Genomic DNA, 16,443 nt, shown 5'->3' with positions numbered 1-16,443 from the left:
GGTGTCAGAGGATGGAGGTTCTGGGTAGATTTCCCAAGGAGTGTCTTTCTTGAATCTGGAAATCTTTGGGCCCCGGGTCTCCTTTTATACTCTGCCTGGTAACTGATGTTACTGTAAACAATACTTTTCCTTATTTTTACACTGGGAAGTTATTGTCATAATTGTGTTTATGAGGTTAACTATTTCAGTACCTAGGAAGATCCTTGTGTTTTCCTGTGGTGTGTATGATTCATTGAGTCTTGTTATAAACCATGTGAAACCACACTTGCCTTTCTACTCCAGTCCTACATATCTTCTAAATTGTGACCGTCACATGATTCTCTATGACTGAGGATTCCCATGTGTCACTATTCTTCTATTCTTCCACAATAATATTCTGAGGATGGCTTTTACAATTTAAGCCTCTTTTTATGTCAGTGTGGCCAAAGCTACTGCCAGGAAGAATGCTAGTAAGGAAACAGATGGAAGGATTTCTTGCAGTTATTTCTGTAAACTAGGGGATTCCCTCTCTCCTAGGTATTTCTTGATTGACTGGGGAGACGGGTCCTTGCTAAAGACCTTCCATTTTGATGGTTCTACCTGAATGGCTTCACGTCATTCTTTTTCAATAGCAGAAGTCACTTGGGAAGGCCAGCACCCCTATAGGGGATAGACCAATGTAGGCAATGGATTCTGACGTCTATAAAAAGTTTTATTTGAAGTATTCTTCTCTTACACTCTTTCACTAAGAGAACTTCAAGACATTCTGCTTGAGCAACAAGGACATGGACAAATAAGCTTTCCTCTTTGTTCTCTGAATGCTAAAGTATGATGTATTAAACAGGAAAGATTTGGGCAAAAACTTAAAATATCATAAGATTAGGGTCCAAGCCCAGTGTTATGCATTTGAATACTTTCAGTAAAAGCGGAGATAACAGAAACCGAATACTTTGAAATTAATGTCTTAAGTTTTCCTTTTGAAGAACCCACAAGATGCCCGTTTTCCATGAGTTCACACAAGAAGCAAGTTAAGATTGTTATGCCTGTCATCATCTACAAAGCGTAACGAGTATTAATTGTACACTTTGGGTGGTCCTGTTACATTTTCTTATAGTAGTCCTGCTTCAAATTCTTCTTCTTCAAGTCCCAGCTCAGCCTTTCCTGTTCAGTACTTCCCCTGACATCTTCTTTTTATGGAATTTTCTTCTCCTTCATTATATGTGTCACTATGCTGGGAAGTGCTTTAGTTGAGCACAACTTACTGGAACCTGAATGTGTTCACTCATCTGTAAGACTCCAGCTCAGTGGTGAACACCTGGGGGAAATGTTCATTTACATAAGGTCATCCTCATGCATAGGAGGATTAGAATACTCCACTAATGTCTGTCTGTCTGTTTTAGTATTAGGATTATGCTTTAAAATTTTGTGACTTTGTAATTACACAAAGTATATTTTTTCCAAAAGTAATTTTACAAACTAAAGTATATTCAAAGAAGTCATGCATCTATTTTTTCTTCCCTGCCTGAATTCCTTTCTTTCCCTGTGGAACAGTCATTCTGTTTTGCTTGGCACATAATGATTTGTACATATTTGTGAGGTACAGTGGAATACGTTGACACATGTAAATCATGGGTAATGATTAAGTAAGAATTAGTATAGCTACCACCTTAAACTTGGGTCATTTAAAAATTAATGTTTTCCTTTCTTGTTATTTAAAATATGTTTATCTATTTATATCTCCTTTTTTCAGATAAATGCTCTCATACTATTCATACCTCATTCCAACTGGATTTTATTCATTTAATATATAATAGCAACAATGAATTCCATAGTAGCATGTTCAGAAATTCTTTATTCCATTTCAGCCACAAAGTATTTGATTTTTTTGTGGACATATTTAGCTTCTTTAACCATTCCTCTGCTGATAGATATTTGAGTTATTCTTGGCTTTTGCTATAAAACATAATATGCTACATTTGAAAAAAACAGGATTAGGTTTTTTTTTTTTTGGAGGTTGAGAGCAAATGAAGACCAAGTGGGGTAAATAAATATAAAATCTATCTTATTGTTTAGTTATTTCCCCATCTTACTCATTTTCTTACTCATTGTTTTAAAATTTTTATTTTTTATTGTTATAAAGGTGATGTACAGAGAGGTTAGAGTTACATGTCAGGTAATGAGTACATTTCCTTTTGGACAATGTCATCCTTTCCCTTGCTCTCTCCCCAAGTCTTTTATTGTTAGTTTTTTCTTCTTATTCTTGTATTTCCTCTAGCTTCTGTCTCTGAAGTCTTAGTTCTGTGATAATATTTTAGGCTTTACTATACTAGATTACCCTACGCTGTCTTCTGCAATGCTTGACAGAAACCTACTTGTTTAGTTCTTACCTCAGGCAACCAATGGGTTGTTTACCTCTCTACTGTTCCTCATCCCCACGCCTGCATCTACTGCTTACTCTCCACATTCGAAGGTTCTAGAGAACCTCCAAGATTGAAACTAGGATGTGCCATTAATCAAACTGTCCTGTGGGGAACTGTTTCCCCTTCAGCATCTAAAGAGGAACTCCAGGGACCAACCTCATTTGTATGAATAAAGTAACAAACAAAAATCTTGCATATAAACTTAAATGTAAAAATGTATAGGCACATCCAGGCACCAGTGGTTCATGCTTATAATCCTATGTACTCAAGAGGTAAGATATGAGGTTGGTGGTTTAAAGCCAACTGAGTCCATGAGGTTCTTATCTCCAGGTAACCACCAAAAGGCCAAAAAAAGTGGAGCTGTTGCTTAAGTGGTAGAGCACCATCCTTAGGTAAAAAAATCTCAGGGACTTTGCCTAGACCCTAAGTTCAAGCCTCAGTACTGGAAAAATATGTATGCAAACATTTGAAATCATTAGTAATTTCTTTTGAAAAATCTCATCAATGCAGAATCTCATACGTGTTGATTCATGCTAGTGCCTTACACTCATAATAAGGTCTGGGTAGTAAATGCTCAGCACATTCTTCTTGAATTAGTCAATGAAAAGATGGTTATCTTGGGAGGATCAACAAAAGCAAGGCTTGCTTTTGAGTGAACCTGCAAATTAATGTGTATCCGGTGTGGAACTAACGGCCAGGAGCTCCAGAGAACTTTTTATATGGTCTTGCAATGTGCAGGTAGCCACAGTTTCCAAAAATCAACCTACATTGTTTTCTCCAGGATCTAGCTCACTCTTCCAAGCTACCTGCTTGTCCTCTGATTCTATTTGGGTTTGAAACTTTTCCATCAAAAGAAGTGATATGGGGGGTGGGGGTGGGAGTCCAGTTGTAAACAGAGGCAGAACTAGCGCCTACTCATTGCATGGAAGCATGTTTATCATTCTAGGAAAGCCCTAAATACCATGGATGCAGGCTGTCTGGTGTGACACATGAAGCATATATTGTGTTCTTTTATCCATACAATCCTCCAAGGTAAGATAGATTCATAGGGTTAGGTGATTTGCTCATGAAATAGAAAGACACCTAGTAAAAAGTCAGGTGGTGACTAATAAAGTCTACAAAGCTACAAGACTGTCTTGTTTGTCATTTTAAGAAATGAGGACACAATCTTCAGTGAGTAACAATTAGTGAATTTTGATTGGAGGATGGTATAGGTCTCTTTAGGCACAGAAATAAGTAACGTTGCCAGGTTCATAAGGAAATGGAAAAACCTGAAGGAATTATATTAAGCAAGGTAAGCCAGACCCAAAGAAACAGGCTACATGGTTTCCCTTTTTTAATAACTAGAATATGCCTAGAATATTCTTAGCAGAGGATCACAATAGTTCAATAGATATTTGCATATGACCATATAAAATGATGTTTATCAAAATGAATTCCAAGAAAGGAAGCAAGAGGTTTGCATTGTTTCTTTTTTCTTTCTTTCTTTTTCTCCTTTGGTTTATTCCCTGTTGCCACTGTTTTGATTTCTGTTCCTTTTGCCTTGTTTATAAATTTATCTGATTTGGGAAGGATGGGGAATCATAGAAACTTCAGGACAAAGGGTGAACCAGTGCAACAGTGATACTAGACACTATGTTAGAAATGAACTTTACAACTTGTGCTGGGGGGAGGGAGAGGAGGGAGTTGGGAGGTGGAAAAGTGGGAGAAAATGGTGGAAGAGTAACACTGTTCAAAAGGAATCAACTCCAAATGGATCAAAGACCTTGGAGTGAAAGCAGACACTCTGAAAACATTACAGGATGGAATAGGAGAAACCCTAGGTCTCCTTTGCATAGGCCGAAATTTTCTTAATAGAGACCCAGAAACACAACAAATCAAAGAAAGGTTGGACAAATGGGATTGCATGAAATTGCAGAGCTTCTGCATGGCAAAGGACATAGCTAGCAAGATCAATAGAAAGCCCACGGATTGGGAGAAGATCTTCACTACATACAATGGACAAGGGTCTCATATCTAAAATATACCTGAAACTCAAAAAATTAAATCCCTCAACAACAAAATCTCAGAGAAACAACTGCCCAATAAATAAGTGGGCTAAAGACTTAAAGAGAAAATTCTCTGAAGAGGAAAGAAGGATGGCCAATAGACACATGAAGAAATGCTCAACCTCTCTAGCCATAAAAGAAATGCATATCAAAACAACATTGAGATTCCACCTCACTCAAGAACTCTAATAACAACAGATGCTGGAGGGGATGTGGACAGAAGGGAAGCCTACTGCATTGTTGGTGGGAGTGTAAACTTGTTCAACCACTTTGGAAAGCAGTATTGAGGTTCCTCAAAAGACTCCACATAGAGCTCGCCTATGACCCAGCAATCCCACTTTTGGGCATTTACCCAAATGATCACAAAAAGACCACACTAAAGCTACCAGCACAACTATGTTTATTACAGCATTATTTACCATAGCTAAGATGTGGAACCAACCCAAATGCCCCTCAGTAGATGAATGGATCAAGAAAATGTGGTATACATACACAATGGAATTCTATGCCTTCATCAGAAAGAATGGCATATTCTTTTCTAGTTGTCATCTTTACCTCTCCGTCTGGTTGCTTCTAACCTTCTCTAGTTGTTGTTGTTCATTTTCCATCTTAGAAAACATTGGAATGTCCCACACCTTAGAGCGTGTTCCATGACCCTTGTTCTCTTCAGACACTGTTCCCTATGAGATAGGAAGCCATGTACATAGAGTCTCATAACATTAAAAACTACTTTGTAGGCTGAGACCACCTGCAGGTTCAACTAGTTTCCACCTGTCATCTCAGATCCATAGGGTGTTCTATGCTGTCAGTGAAGTAGAGGATTAATATCATTGCACAATTTGAATTATTGTTCATGCAATAGAATTTACAACATTAGGTATTAAATATTTTTCCACAATTCTCATCTAGTATTGTTTTCTAAATTCTTTTCTTATCACAAATTGGTCAGAAATGTATTTCGGTCCCCCCCCCCCAGGGTAGAGTTCATAGGTCACCCCATAACAAGAGCTGAGTATGGTATTGAGGGTAGAGGTTCTGGGCCAGTTTTCAGGAAAGTGAGTTTCAAGTTTTGGAGTCATCTTGCATGTAGTCCCCTTTTATACTCAGCTAAGGAGTTTCTGTGATTTTGAAAAGACAATGTTCTTGCTTTGGTTAATATGACATAAATGGAACTAATGAACTGCATTTTTCTAGTAAAAACTACCAATTCATAGAAAAGAATTAGTTCCTCTTTTTCATGTTTCCTGTGTGTTACCTCATGAGTCACCTGCTAGATTTCTCTCTTGGTTGCAATATTACATGACATCAGTCTCTGGGTGTCATGTGAATAAGAGGGCCATCATCTCTTTTCTGTTTCTCATTGTGATATGAAGCAGGGAAGCTTCTGATGGAGGTAGGGCCCCCAGTGAGTAAACCCATGCTTTGATCAAATGGAATGCTAGAATGAAGAAGAGGAAGTAAGCTCCCCTGTGTGAGTATGAGAATCAAGGAAGCGTATGAGTCACGTGTCCATTCTGGGTGGTCACTGAGCTGGTGAAGTTCTTAGGACATGCCAAGGTGTGTTCATCCTCAGCACCCTGGTGCACCCTGAAACCGTTAATGGTAACTCCATGGTTTTAAGGACTGTAGAGTATCTGAGCTTGGTCTGGCTCTGTCTTCAGAATTGTCCTCCAAACTGAGGTAGAATGGTCTAGAAAAATTGTTTTTCATCTATTTTTAATATTTAGAATATTTTATCTATTCTTAATATTTAGAATATTAAGATATCTTATTGCCTTGTTTTCCTGATATTTTATTAGAATGTTTTTCCCACCTTCTGAGCTAAAAAGACTTGCAATTTTTGGAGTATCCCTTACGGCTAATTTTTTAGAGACATTAAGGTGAATATAAAATCTGTATCACTTAACTTACATGTACTTACACAGAAAATGCATCCGTATAGAATTTCAAAATCAGGGATTCGCGTGATTATAGTCTTAAATAAGGAGTATTTATTTGTGTGTGCCACAAACACTTAGGTAAAAATAATTATTTACAGAAAAACATTCTGTTCAGGAAATTGCCTTTGTCTGAGGCCAGGGCATTTCTTATGAAGTCAGAATTCTGCTGGTCATCTTTTATTGGTGAGTTTAAGGCTGGTTTTCTTCGATATCTTCCTTGGCCCTACACAAAGCAAAGTCCTTCCTCCACTGCACTTCTGTTGTAGGCATAAGTTGATTTCATTCTCTGCCAGAAATGCACTGGTTGATTGGCTCCTTCTAAAATAGTCTGTCAGGGAAGGGACTATGCTTATTCCTCTTTGCATACCAAAGCCTGAAATACAATTTGAATGTAATGTGTATGAGTGTGTGTGCATACATTAGTATTGGAGCTTGAACTCAGGACCACATCTTCTCACTTGGCTTTTTCACTCAAGGCTGGCACTGTACCACTTGCTGGAGTCTCATGGACTTTTCTGAACAACTGACTTCAAATCCCAAACCTCAGATCTCAGCCTGCTGAGTAGCTAGGATGACAAGCATGAGCCACAGGTGCCTGGCTTCATTTTACCGTTAGTAATCTGTCTTAAGAAATGGAGCCAAGGGGAGAGGAATAGATGAGTGAATAGAAAAGTAGGAAGAGAATGCAGTCAAGAATTCTAATTATATCCTACAAAATTAAGAAAAGTGAGGTAAGGGGTGGGTTGAGAGGGATGGGAGAATGTTGAACATCAATGAATCAAGATGCATTGTATTCATAAACTGCTTTGTTAAATGACAATTCCTTTATATAACTACTTAAAGATAATTCAAAACTTAAATAAGAATTATATGTGTCTTAAAAAAAAGAAAGAAATGCCAAAATGCTCTTGAATTTCTGGGGAGAGAGATTGTTTGAAAAGATTAAAGTGAGACAGTGTTGAAGATCGACTCCCAGTACTGAGTGATGAGTATCCATAAAGACAGTTGCTATATTTATGCTGAATGCTAAAGGTCTTTCTTTCAAAGAAAGAGTCACCAGAGATTTGGAACAAATTGAAAATAGAGGAAAAAAAACATCCACACTGATGTCTCGTGCCTGTAATTCTAGCTACTTAGGAGACTGAGATCTGAGGATTGTGGTTCGAAGCTGGCCCAGGCAGAGAAGTCCCTGCGAGACTCTTCTCTCCAATTAACTACTCAAAAACCAGAAGTGGTTCTGTGGCTCAAGTGGTAGAGCACTAGCTTTGAGCATAGAGAGTCTCAGGGATAGCGCCCAGGTCCTGAGTTCAGGCCCTAAAACTGAACAAAAAAAAAAAAAAAATAAGGGGGAAAAAAGAGGCACATTTGTCAATTCTCTATTGCTATGATGAATGCAAGCAAATCAGCTTATAAATAGGTATGGTTTCTTTTGGCTCACAATTTTAGAAATTTCGGTCCATGATCAGTTGACCTCATTGCTTTTGGGCAGGACATCGTGAAGAAGGAAGCCCATGACAGTGCAAAACCCCCTCACTCTGGTCAGAAAACAAGAGATCCCACAACCTCCTTCCAGGGCATAACCCAATGCCCTTCCATCCTCACTGTAGGTCCCCCTTCCTCAGAACAGCACCATTCCAAGGACTGGACCCTTAATATATGAACTTGGTGGAGACAATTGGCATCTGAACTATAGTAAGAAGGTTCTTGGCAAAAGTTCTAAGAGCTATCCCATAGTTTGTGTATTTTTGTATTTCATTTTTTTGTGTCAACAGGTTCCTTAATCAAAACATCTCCTTAAAACACGTTGACTCTTGGTTTTTTTTCCCCCTGTGTCTTGATATTTTGTCGTATTTGTTATTGAGAAGGGCTTAGTCAATCCCACAGTAAGATGATTAGCATTCACCTAAAATCCATCCCAGCATACATACAGACAGAGTGGTGGTAGTCACAAAATAATCATGCCAGTCATACTTTTCCATTTGTAATATTTTATCTGTTTTGTTATTTCCATCATAACCTCTCTAGTATCATTTTTATACTTTTTATAGCACCAGAATCCTCCCTGAAGGCAGTTACCACCACAGAAGACATTCAGTCTTCTGGCCACTTCATCCGGTCATTGCCTAGGCCTTCAGATCTGCTTCTAGTCACTATGTGCTCTGAATTCTCTAATTTCCCTTGACATGACTGATGCTTTTGCAAATCATCTTCTCATTACCCAGATTCAGTGGGCCATCTCGTTTCTGCTCTTGTAAAGTTGGAAATTACAGGCCTCATTTTCTTTAAGACTGAAAAGCCATAGAAAAGCTCTATTCTTTGATTTCGTTCAGGCTAATAAAACACCAAATTAAATCTAGAGCCCACACCCTGTAATTTGCAGTTGTCAGAGAAGAAGCTATGGGAGGATGAAGGGTCTGTTAATCCCAGTGACTAAAAGACACAGTTCTGTGCTCTATAGAATGAGTGGAAAAGGTTGAGACAGAAAATGTCTGCAGGATCTTCCCATGATATTTGAAGGCTATAACTCCAACGTATGTTGAGGTGAAATTTAACGTATGTCAACATCTATTCACTTTGTCCCTTGACAATTTAACCCCTTTAAATCAGGGTACATTTTATGCATACATGGACATGTCACAATAAAACTCCTTTATAAAACTATTACATACTAATAGCAAAACTCCAGGGGAAAAAAGATAAGGGGAAAATAAATGTAGATGGGTTATTCATAGCAACTCATGGTTTACTATTTGGAATAAAAACAGGATTATTTGCTTTCTATAAAGATACAGAAATACAAAATTATGACTCAAAAACTCAAACAATTACTCTTAATTCAAACAATTTACTCTTTGTAAATATAACACTGAAAATATATCATGCTTAGAAAATTTGAATTTAAAATGGCTTAATACATTTTTTGATTATGGATAAAAACTGGTAAGCCCTTATATTTTTATAAACATAATATTACTGTACATGTTACATGTTTTTCAAGTCACAGGGACCATTCTTATCTGAGTTATGGTGGGCAGAAAAGCTGCTCAAGTGAATTAAGCCTTAGTGAAGGAGTAAATTGACCCAGAAAAATAGAGATACTTCAATAATGTGATGAACTAAAATTAGGAGTTTTTGCTGAGAAATGATAAAATGGTGAGCACATGATAATGAAGAGTTTTAAATTTTTCACAAGAAGGTTGCCATGAAGTTCATAAATCTCCAGACATTTTAACTCTCCCTTGAATTTGGAGAGAGTGAGACCTTGGTCTGAACTGACAGATGAATCTCACACACAGAGACAACCAAATAACAAGTGAATCAGGAGATTTCAATATCACCGTAGGAAATGGTGTTCATTGAGAACACGATGCTCTATGACAGTGTCACAGTTAGCAAGCACTAACTGTGGATTGTTCCACAAAGAGATGCATTTGACCCTGGGCTAAGATCCTTTAGCTAATGTGTTTGTGCCTGTTGCTTCCTACAGGCAGCAGAATGCAACTCTGAATGCCACTGTGACAGAAGAGGCCAGCGTAGGTAAGCATCCAGCTCCCCAGGAGCCCACGATGCACTTTCGTGTGACTCATGAAGACATCCATAGTGTGGCCAACATTACAGGCCTCAGAGATCAACAGCAAGGCATGGCACAGCACATGGGGCGGGGGCAGGTGGAGATGACGCAAGTAGGGCGATAGCAAGTGGTGTGGCAGGAGATCTGGCCACACACTGGACGCAGGCAGCAGCAGGGCCGGCAGCAGCTGGAACCTCCACAGCTGGGCTGGCAGCACACAGACTGGCAGCAGGGCCTGTAGCAGCTAGACACATAGCAGCTGGGGCGGCAGCAGCTAGAAGTACAGCACTGGGGCCTGCAGCAGCTGGGGTGGCAGCAGGTGGTCCTGCAGCAGGTGGTCTGCAGGCAGGTAGGCTGGCAGCAGCCCTCCTGAGAGCAGGAGTTGACCATGGTGTCAGAGGATGGAGGTTTGGGGTGGGTGTCCAGGAGACTAAAGGACTGGAGTTTAGAAATGTTCTTACATTCTCTGTCCATGTTCCTGTTGTCAGTAAGTTTTCCTTATTTTTTGTTTGCTGAATAGAGAAGCAATGATCAGATTGTACAATAATGTTTGTTTGCGTTATGGTTTAATTTGGCAGCGAGAACGTTGTCTTGTCTCATTGGTTGTAATACATTCTACTGATCTGGTTTTCTTCCTGACTCACACTGGGTGGCATCTTCCAGAACACAGTGTCTTTATTGCACACACGTGTGCACACACACACACACCACCAGCACTGTCATGTGATACTTTGTGTTTAAATTACATTCTCTACTCTCTCCCTGCAACCTCTCACTCAAGGAGAGTTGGACAGTCATAAATTAGTATGCATTTCCTCAAATGGGAAAGAAGGCCAGCTGATAATTTAGCCTGTTTCGGGTGGGAGAAAAACATTCTTTCAACTGGATCATTTTGTGAGCAATGAGGAAAGGGACATTGGTCCATACACTAGTGATGTTAGTGACCTCTCTATCCATGGAATGGGTTTTGCTGGTCACTTCAGACTTTGCATCATGTTCTGTATTTCTAAATGCTGTCAGGAAAGTCATCTGATTGGTATTATGACATTGTCATAATTTTTTTTAAAAATTTTTTTGGGTCCAGTCGTGGGGCCTGAACTCTGGGCTTGGGCGCTGTCCCTCAGCTCTTCAGCTCAAGGCTAGCGCTCTACCACTTGAGCCACAGCGCCACTTCCAGCTTTTTTCTTTTTGCTTATGTGGTGCTGAGGAATCGAACCCAGGGCCTTGAGCATGCAAGGCAAGCGCTCTACCACTGAGCCACCTTCCCAGCCCTGTCACATAATTTCTTAAATTGCTGGATTATTGTCTTGTATGTGTGTGTTGTCTCTCTCTTTCTGATCTCTTAGGTACTTGAAGACACAGTCTCATTTTAATCTTCTTAAAATCTTATGAGTTAAATGTATTACTTCATTGAAGCCAAATATATCAACTAATTATTATATACATCTCTTCAGAACTGACTTCCAGACTAGAGAAACCCATGTCACTAATTTTTGGAAGTGATCCCAAATGTCTGTAGATTTTTTTTTGACAAATTTGACCTTCTTGAATTATTATATCACTTCTCTGTTGGGAAGTAGTCTAACCTGGGCATGCATCCAAATCACCCGGACACCTTACACATATGCAGATGTCTTGGCATGCTCGTGGAACTTCTGATTGCTCAGTAAGCCCCAGGCCCTGCATTTCTATCAGACTCCTAGAGTGTATTGGTGCTGAAGCCTCTTGACCCTTCTGCATTTATAGTGTTCATTCAAGCTTTGTACATGCACCTAGATCCCGATGCTGCTTTGCTCATACTGTAGCTGCGTTGAATAGGTGATCAGAGAGACCCATGTTGCCAACCATTAAGAGAATGATATAGAGTTTCTTTCCTGGGAGAGTGCACACATGAGTGAAACACACACACAAGCACAATTATAATACACTATAGCGAAGGCACATCAGAAGAACTCATCAGAGTGTCAGCTCACTCAAAAAATTGTGTTTATACAAATTAGCTAGCGTGGTGATTTGGTAGAACTATTGATAGATTCCTTCATTAACATTTCTAGTCAGTCAGTTTTAAGTTTTTATGATTGAGTAAAACTCATACACTGTGAGCGTTGATAAATGCATACTTCCATGTAACTTCTTTAACTATCAAGAGAAGGAACATCTACATCCCATGTAAGGGTCCCCAGTGTAACTTCAGTCAACTCAACTCCCACCAACACTGGGGGTGGGGGGCAGAGCAGTGTTCTAAATAACTTGTTACCATAGATTTGTTATGATCTAGAATTCAAACAAATGATACATCTTTAGCTTGGCCTATGTCTGTGAGATACTATGCTAGTTCATATAGAGCTGTATTGATGGTTATTTTAATACTATTAACCAATTTCAGGCTAGCACTACCAATTGTCTCTGACTTCCCAGGACTGAGAGAGTATCTCAGAACTCAGGACTCTCATTATAAAGTCCAAAGATGTCTCAGAAAGAGAGAGATGAGTTGGTTAACACCCTGATGGTGTGCTTGATTTACTTAAGAGCATTTAAAGACCAACTCCTTTGTAATATGTTTATCAAACTAAATTGCCTTTGATTTACAGGTTTTTAATTTGTAAGCATGTGTGGGAAAAGCTGGGATTTGAAAGATTTTAGTAATTTTATTGTGAGGCCTCAGAGAATCTTGAAGGGAAAAGGAGATTTTTCACTGGAGTTGTTACAGATGAGAGGCTGAGGAAAAAACTAAATAAACAAAAACAAAGAAGAAAAAGACCTTTTTGATTTTTAATGGTGATGTTTCCATATCGATTTATGGAGGTTAGGAAAAACATTTCATCACAATTACAAAGGCAGAGTACATTCTTATTATAGTCCAAGAAGTAGCACATCATGACTGCTGGGACCAGTGGCTCTGACAGTTGGCTGCATGATACAATCACTTGGGGAAAGTTTAAAACTGTCCAGGCCTGGTTTCTGCCTAGGACAATCTTGTTTTAATTTGGTTTAGGGTCAGGCCAGGGCTTGAGACATTTTCAATGCTCCTCAGAGAATCCTAATGTTGAACTCCATTTAAACAAGCCTCTATATTATAGTATTATGTACATAAATTAAATTGCAAGTCACAAAAATAATTTAAAGACAATTGCTAGTATCTAACTTGATATTATCTGTTATATCTCCTTCCACCCTGGGGTGGCCATAGCCAAAAAAAAAAAAAAAATGGGACTGCAGAAGTTCAGCCACATTTCCTCTAGGAGAGGCAGAGCTATGGTTGCGCTTTAGAACATTCTGTGGAAGTAAGCCAAGCCCAAAGAAACATAGGTCCCATGGTTTCCCTTATTTGCAATATCTAGTATATGTATGAGTCAAGCAGAAAAGGTCAGATGAGGTGATGTTAGGAAAATGAACCCTAGATATGTATTTAAATGTTTTTTTTCTTTCATGCATTTGTTTCTTTTTTTAATTTTAATTTTCATTTTTTGTGAACATACTGTACAGAGGGGTTACAATTACATGGGCAAGATAATGAGTACATTTCTTATCAAGCATTGCAGCCTCCTCTCATGCATTTGTTTCTAACGCATTTATAAGATTATTTCTTTGTTGCTTTGTATGTCCCTCCCCCACAGTATAACCCCTGCTTTCACTGTATTTGATGTCAGTATAATTTGTGGAGTGGAAGGGGAAAAACAAATCGTTTAAATAAGGATACAGGTGGACCCGTTGCAACAATGAGAAGTACAAGTTGTCATGTCGAAAACGAACTTTACAGCTTTGGTGGGAGGGGGGAGGCTGGGAAGGGATGGGAAGGGTAAACAAAGGAGGAGGCTACAATGCTTGATAAAAAAATGTACTCATTATCTTGCCCATGCAATTGTAACCCCTCTGTACAGTATTTTCACAATAAAAAATACTTAAAAAATAAAAAATTAAAAAAGAAATGTACTCATTTCCCTGCTCATGTAATTGTAACCCCTCTGTACAATATCTTCGCAATAAAAAAAAACATTTAAAAAAAAACATTCTGGGGGCCGGATCTGGTAGAATTCACTGAAACCACATTTGTCCATCCAATTTCTAAGACTCTAACTTGCTTCCCCCAGTTTCTTCCAGATTTCTTCTGAGAAAGTTTGTTGTATTAAAAAAAGCTCCATTCAGTAAGTAAACATAATTATTCAGGTACATATTCAGGTGATATGGTGCAATCATAAGCTGGACATATTTTTAGCTATTTGAAGAATCTCCATACTGATTTCCACAGGGGTGGTACATCGCCAACAGTATAAGAAGGAAGAAGAAGAGGAGAGGAACAGGGAGGAAAGACAGTGATAGGGAAGGGAAGGTTGAGATGTACATGGTGTGTGTTTATGGAAATGCCATAATGAAGCACTCCTTGTACAACTCACGTATGTAATAGAGCAAGTCACTCTTCTAGCGTGAGTCCTTTGGGATGAGAATTACTAACATGGTCATCCTTCCCTACAGCCTTCAAATAAACTAACATGGCTATTGAAGAAAGGGTGTGGAGATGACTAGATACAAAGATGGTCCCACATTGGGAAGAAGAAAGGACAAGTGTTTGGATAATTTGCAAGCATGGTGGCCAGAAAACACAAGCATTGGCTCAATGCTGTGGCAACTCCCAATATTGTATGAAAACAAGTGAAAGAGCAAGAACCCTGAGGTTCTTGTGATACGGTGTCAGATTCTGTACACGCTGAGGCAGTTGCAGACACAAAGGGATGGAGACAAATTGGTTTCCTTGTGATCCTCCTTCACAAGGAGGATCTGGAGGGAACTAGAGAAGTGATCCAGGCCTGGGAGGAAACCAACGGAGATATAATGAGCAGAATTCCTCTGGAGGAATCTGGGCTCCAATCCCACCAAGGACCACTGGGCTCTTGGAGTGGGAGGCGTCCACTGAGGGGACTTGATCCAGGAGCAGATGTCCATGAGCAACTTTGCACTGCTTGGCCTCTGTTTCTAGGAACTTTAACTCCTAGAGTGTTAAACCTTCTTGAGCCCTGCCTGTGTACACTACACTCACCTCCTAGCAAGCTCTCGCTTGCTCTGCAATGAGAAAATGCTTTCGGATGGGGGGCTGCTGCCATGAAACCATCCTCCTGAATTGGAAGGAGGGATGAGGGATATGAAGTCCTCTGCAATGGTCTTTTCATTATTTGGAGGTCAGCTGCAAAAGACGGGCAGGTGGCAACAATTCAAGAGGAACAGCAAGAGGGACACAAAGCTTTATGTTTAGATGCTTTGAAAAATTAAGATTTATTTAAAACGTAAGAAATACAGCATTTGAGGTATTATGTCAAAGAGCAAATACTTCCACAGTGGGGGTGAGGATATGAGTAACATAATAGTTGATAGAGTTCAGAGAAAGTTCAAATCATGTTTATTTCGGAGAAAGATGGGGAGGAGAAGAGATTGCATGTTTAGAAGCCCACATGAACCCCAGGGGGAACTAAAGTGTTACAACTGGCCTCCGAGATTCAGCTCACAAGTGGTCTCCACTAAGAATGTTGACTGCTGAAGACTAGGAGGGTGCAGGTCAGAGAGCTCAGCAGCAAGAACTACCACAGCAGCTGGGGCGGCAGCAGCTGGAAATGCAGCACTGGGGCCTGCAGCAGCTGGAGGTGCAGCACTGGGGCCTGCAGCAGCTGGAGATGCAGCACTGGGGCCTGCAGCAGCTGGAGGTGCAGCACTGGGGCCTGCAGCAGCTGGAGGTGCAGCACTGGGGCCTGCAGCAGCTGGAAATGCAGCACTGGGGCCTGCAGCAGCTGGAGGTGCAGCACTGGGGCCTGCAGCAGCTGGAGATGCAGCACTGGGGCCTGCAGCAGCTGGAGGTGCAGCACTGGGGCCTGCAGCAGCTGGAGGTGCAGCACTGGGGCCTGCAGCAGCTGGAGATGCAGCAGCTGGGGCGGCAGCAGCTGGGCTGGCAACAAGGCCTGCAGCAGCTGGAAATGCAGCAGGTAGGGCGGCAGCAGCTGGGGCGGCAGCAGGGCTGGCAGCACACAGACTGGCAGCAGGGCCTGCAGCAGCTGGACACACAGCAGCTGGGGCGGCAGCAGCTAGAGGTACAGCACTGGGGCCTGCAGCAGCTGGGCTGGCAGCAGCCCTCCTCAGAGCAGGTAGAGCCACAACAGGAGTTGACCATGGTGTCGGAGGATGGAGGTTCTGAGTTAGTGTTCAAGGAGATGTGGCTGGAAAGTTTGGAAGTCTCTCTGGCCCTGATGCCCTTTTATACCCTGCTAAGGGTCAGCTGTCATTACCTATGGCATTCTTTCCTTGTTGTTGTTTGTGTTAATAAACAGGCAATTATCAAATTAGGCAAGTATATTTTCCTGGTTAAATACCAAAGTGGAAGGGAAACAGGATTTCCTTTTCCTGGTGTGTTAGTGTTTATCTATCTGTTCCTATGGAAATATCTTCTATGTGACTCTTTCATTTTATTCCTCAATGAGGGCTGACACATGATGTCAAGTATC

General features: G+C 40.4%; 1 protein-coding gene across 4 annotated transcripts; it reads right to left on the bottom strand.

Moving 5' to 3' along the window:
* Positions 1-10,015: 10,015 nt before the first annotated feature.
* On the bottom strand, positions 10,016-16,112 carry LOC122102557 (keratin-associated protein 4-3-like). 4 transcript variants are annotated; one of them, XM_042673308.1, is made up of 4 exons: positions 15,811-16,112; positions 15,631-15,765; positions 15,533-15,585; positions 10,016-10,152 (listed from the first exon to the last, which is right to left on the bottom strand). In XM_042673308.1, exons 1-4 carry the CDS (start codon positions 16,110-16,112, stop codon positions 10,016-10,018), a joined length of 627 nt encoding a protein of 208 aa, XP_042529242.1. The 4 variants fall into 4 exon arrangements, with proteins under 4 accessions (XP_042529242.1, XP_042529251.1, XP_042529258.1 ...); XM_042673317.1 differs by lacking the exon at positions 10,016-10,152 and having other exon boundaries at positions 15,516-15,705; positions 15,751-16,112; XM_042673324.1 differs by lacking the exon at positions 10,016-10,152 and having other exon boundaries at positions 15,516-15,705; positions 15,781-16,112.
* Positions 16,113-16,443: the final 331 nt, after the last annotated feature.

Source organism: Dipodomys spectabilis, unplaced genomic scaffold, assembly GCF_019054845.1.
Source record: "Dipodomys spectabilis isolate Male_0828 unplaced genomic scaffold, ASM1905484v1 ptg000018l, whole genome shotgun sequence".
Classification (NCBI taxonomy): domain Eukaryota; kingdom Metazoa; phylum Chordata; class Mammalia; order Rodentia; family Heteromyidae; genus Dipodomys; species Dipodomys spectabilis.
This window is presented reverse-complemented; position numbering and strand designations above follow the sequence as displayed.

Coding starts and splice junctions, on each gene's coding strand:
- LOC122102557 (XM_042673308.1), bottom strand. CDS start 16,112: ATGGTCAACTCCTGTTGTGGCTCTACCTGCTCTGAGGAGGGCTGCTGC. Junction 15,766..15,810: donor TCCAGCTGCTGCAGGCCCCA/GTGCTGCACCTC, acceptor CTGCATCTCCAG/CTGCTGCAGGCCCCAGTGCT. Junction 15,586..15,630: donor TCCAGCTGCTGCAGGCCCCA/GTGCTGCATCTC, acceptor CTGCACCTCCAG/CTGCTGCAGGCCCCAGTGCT.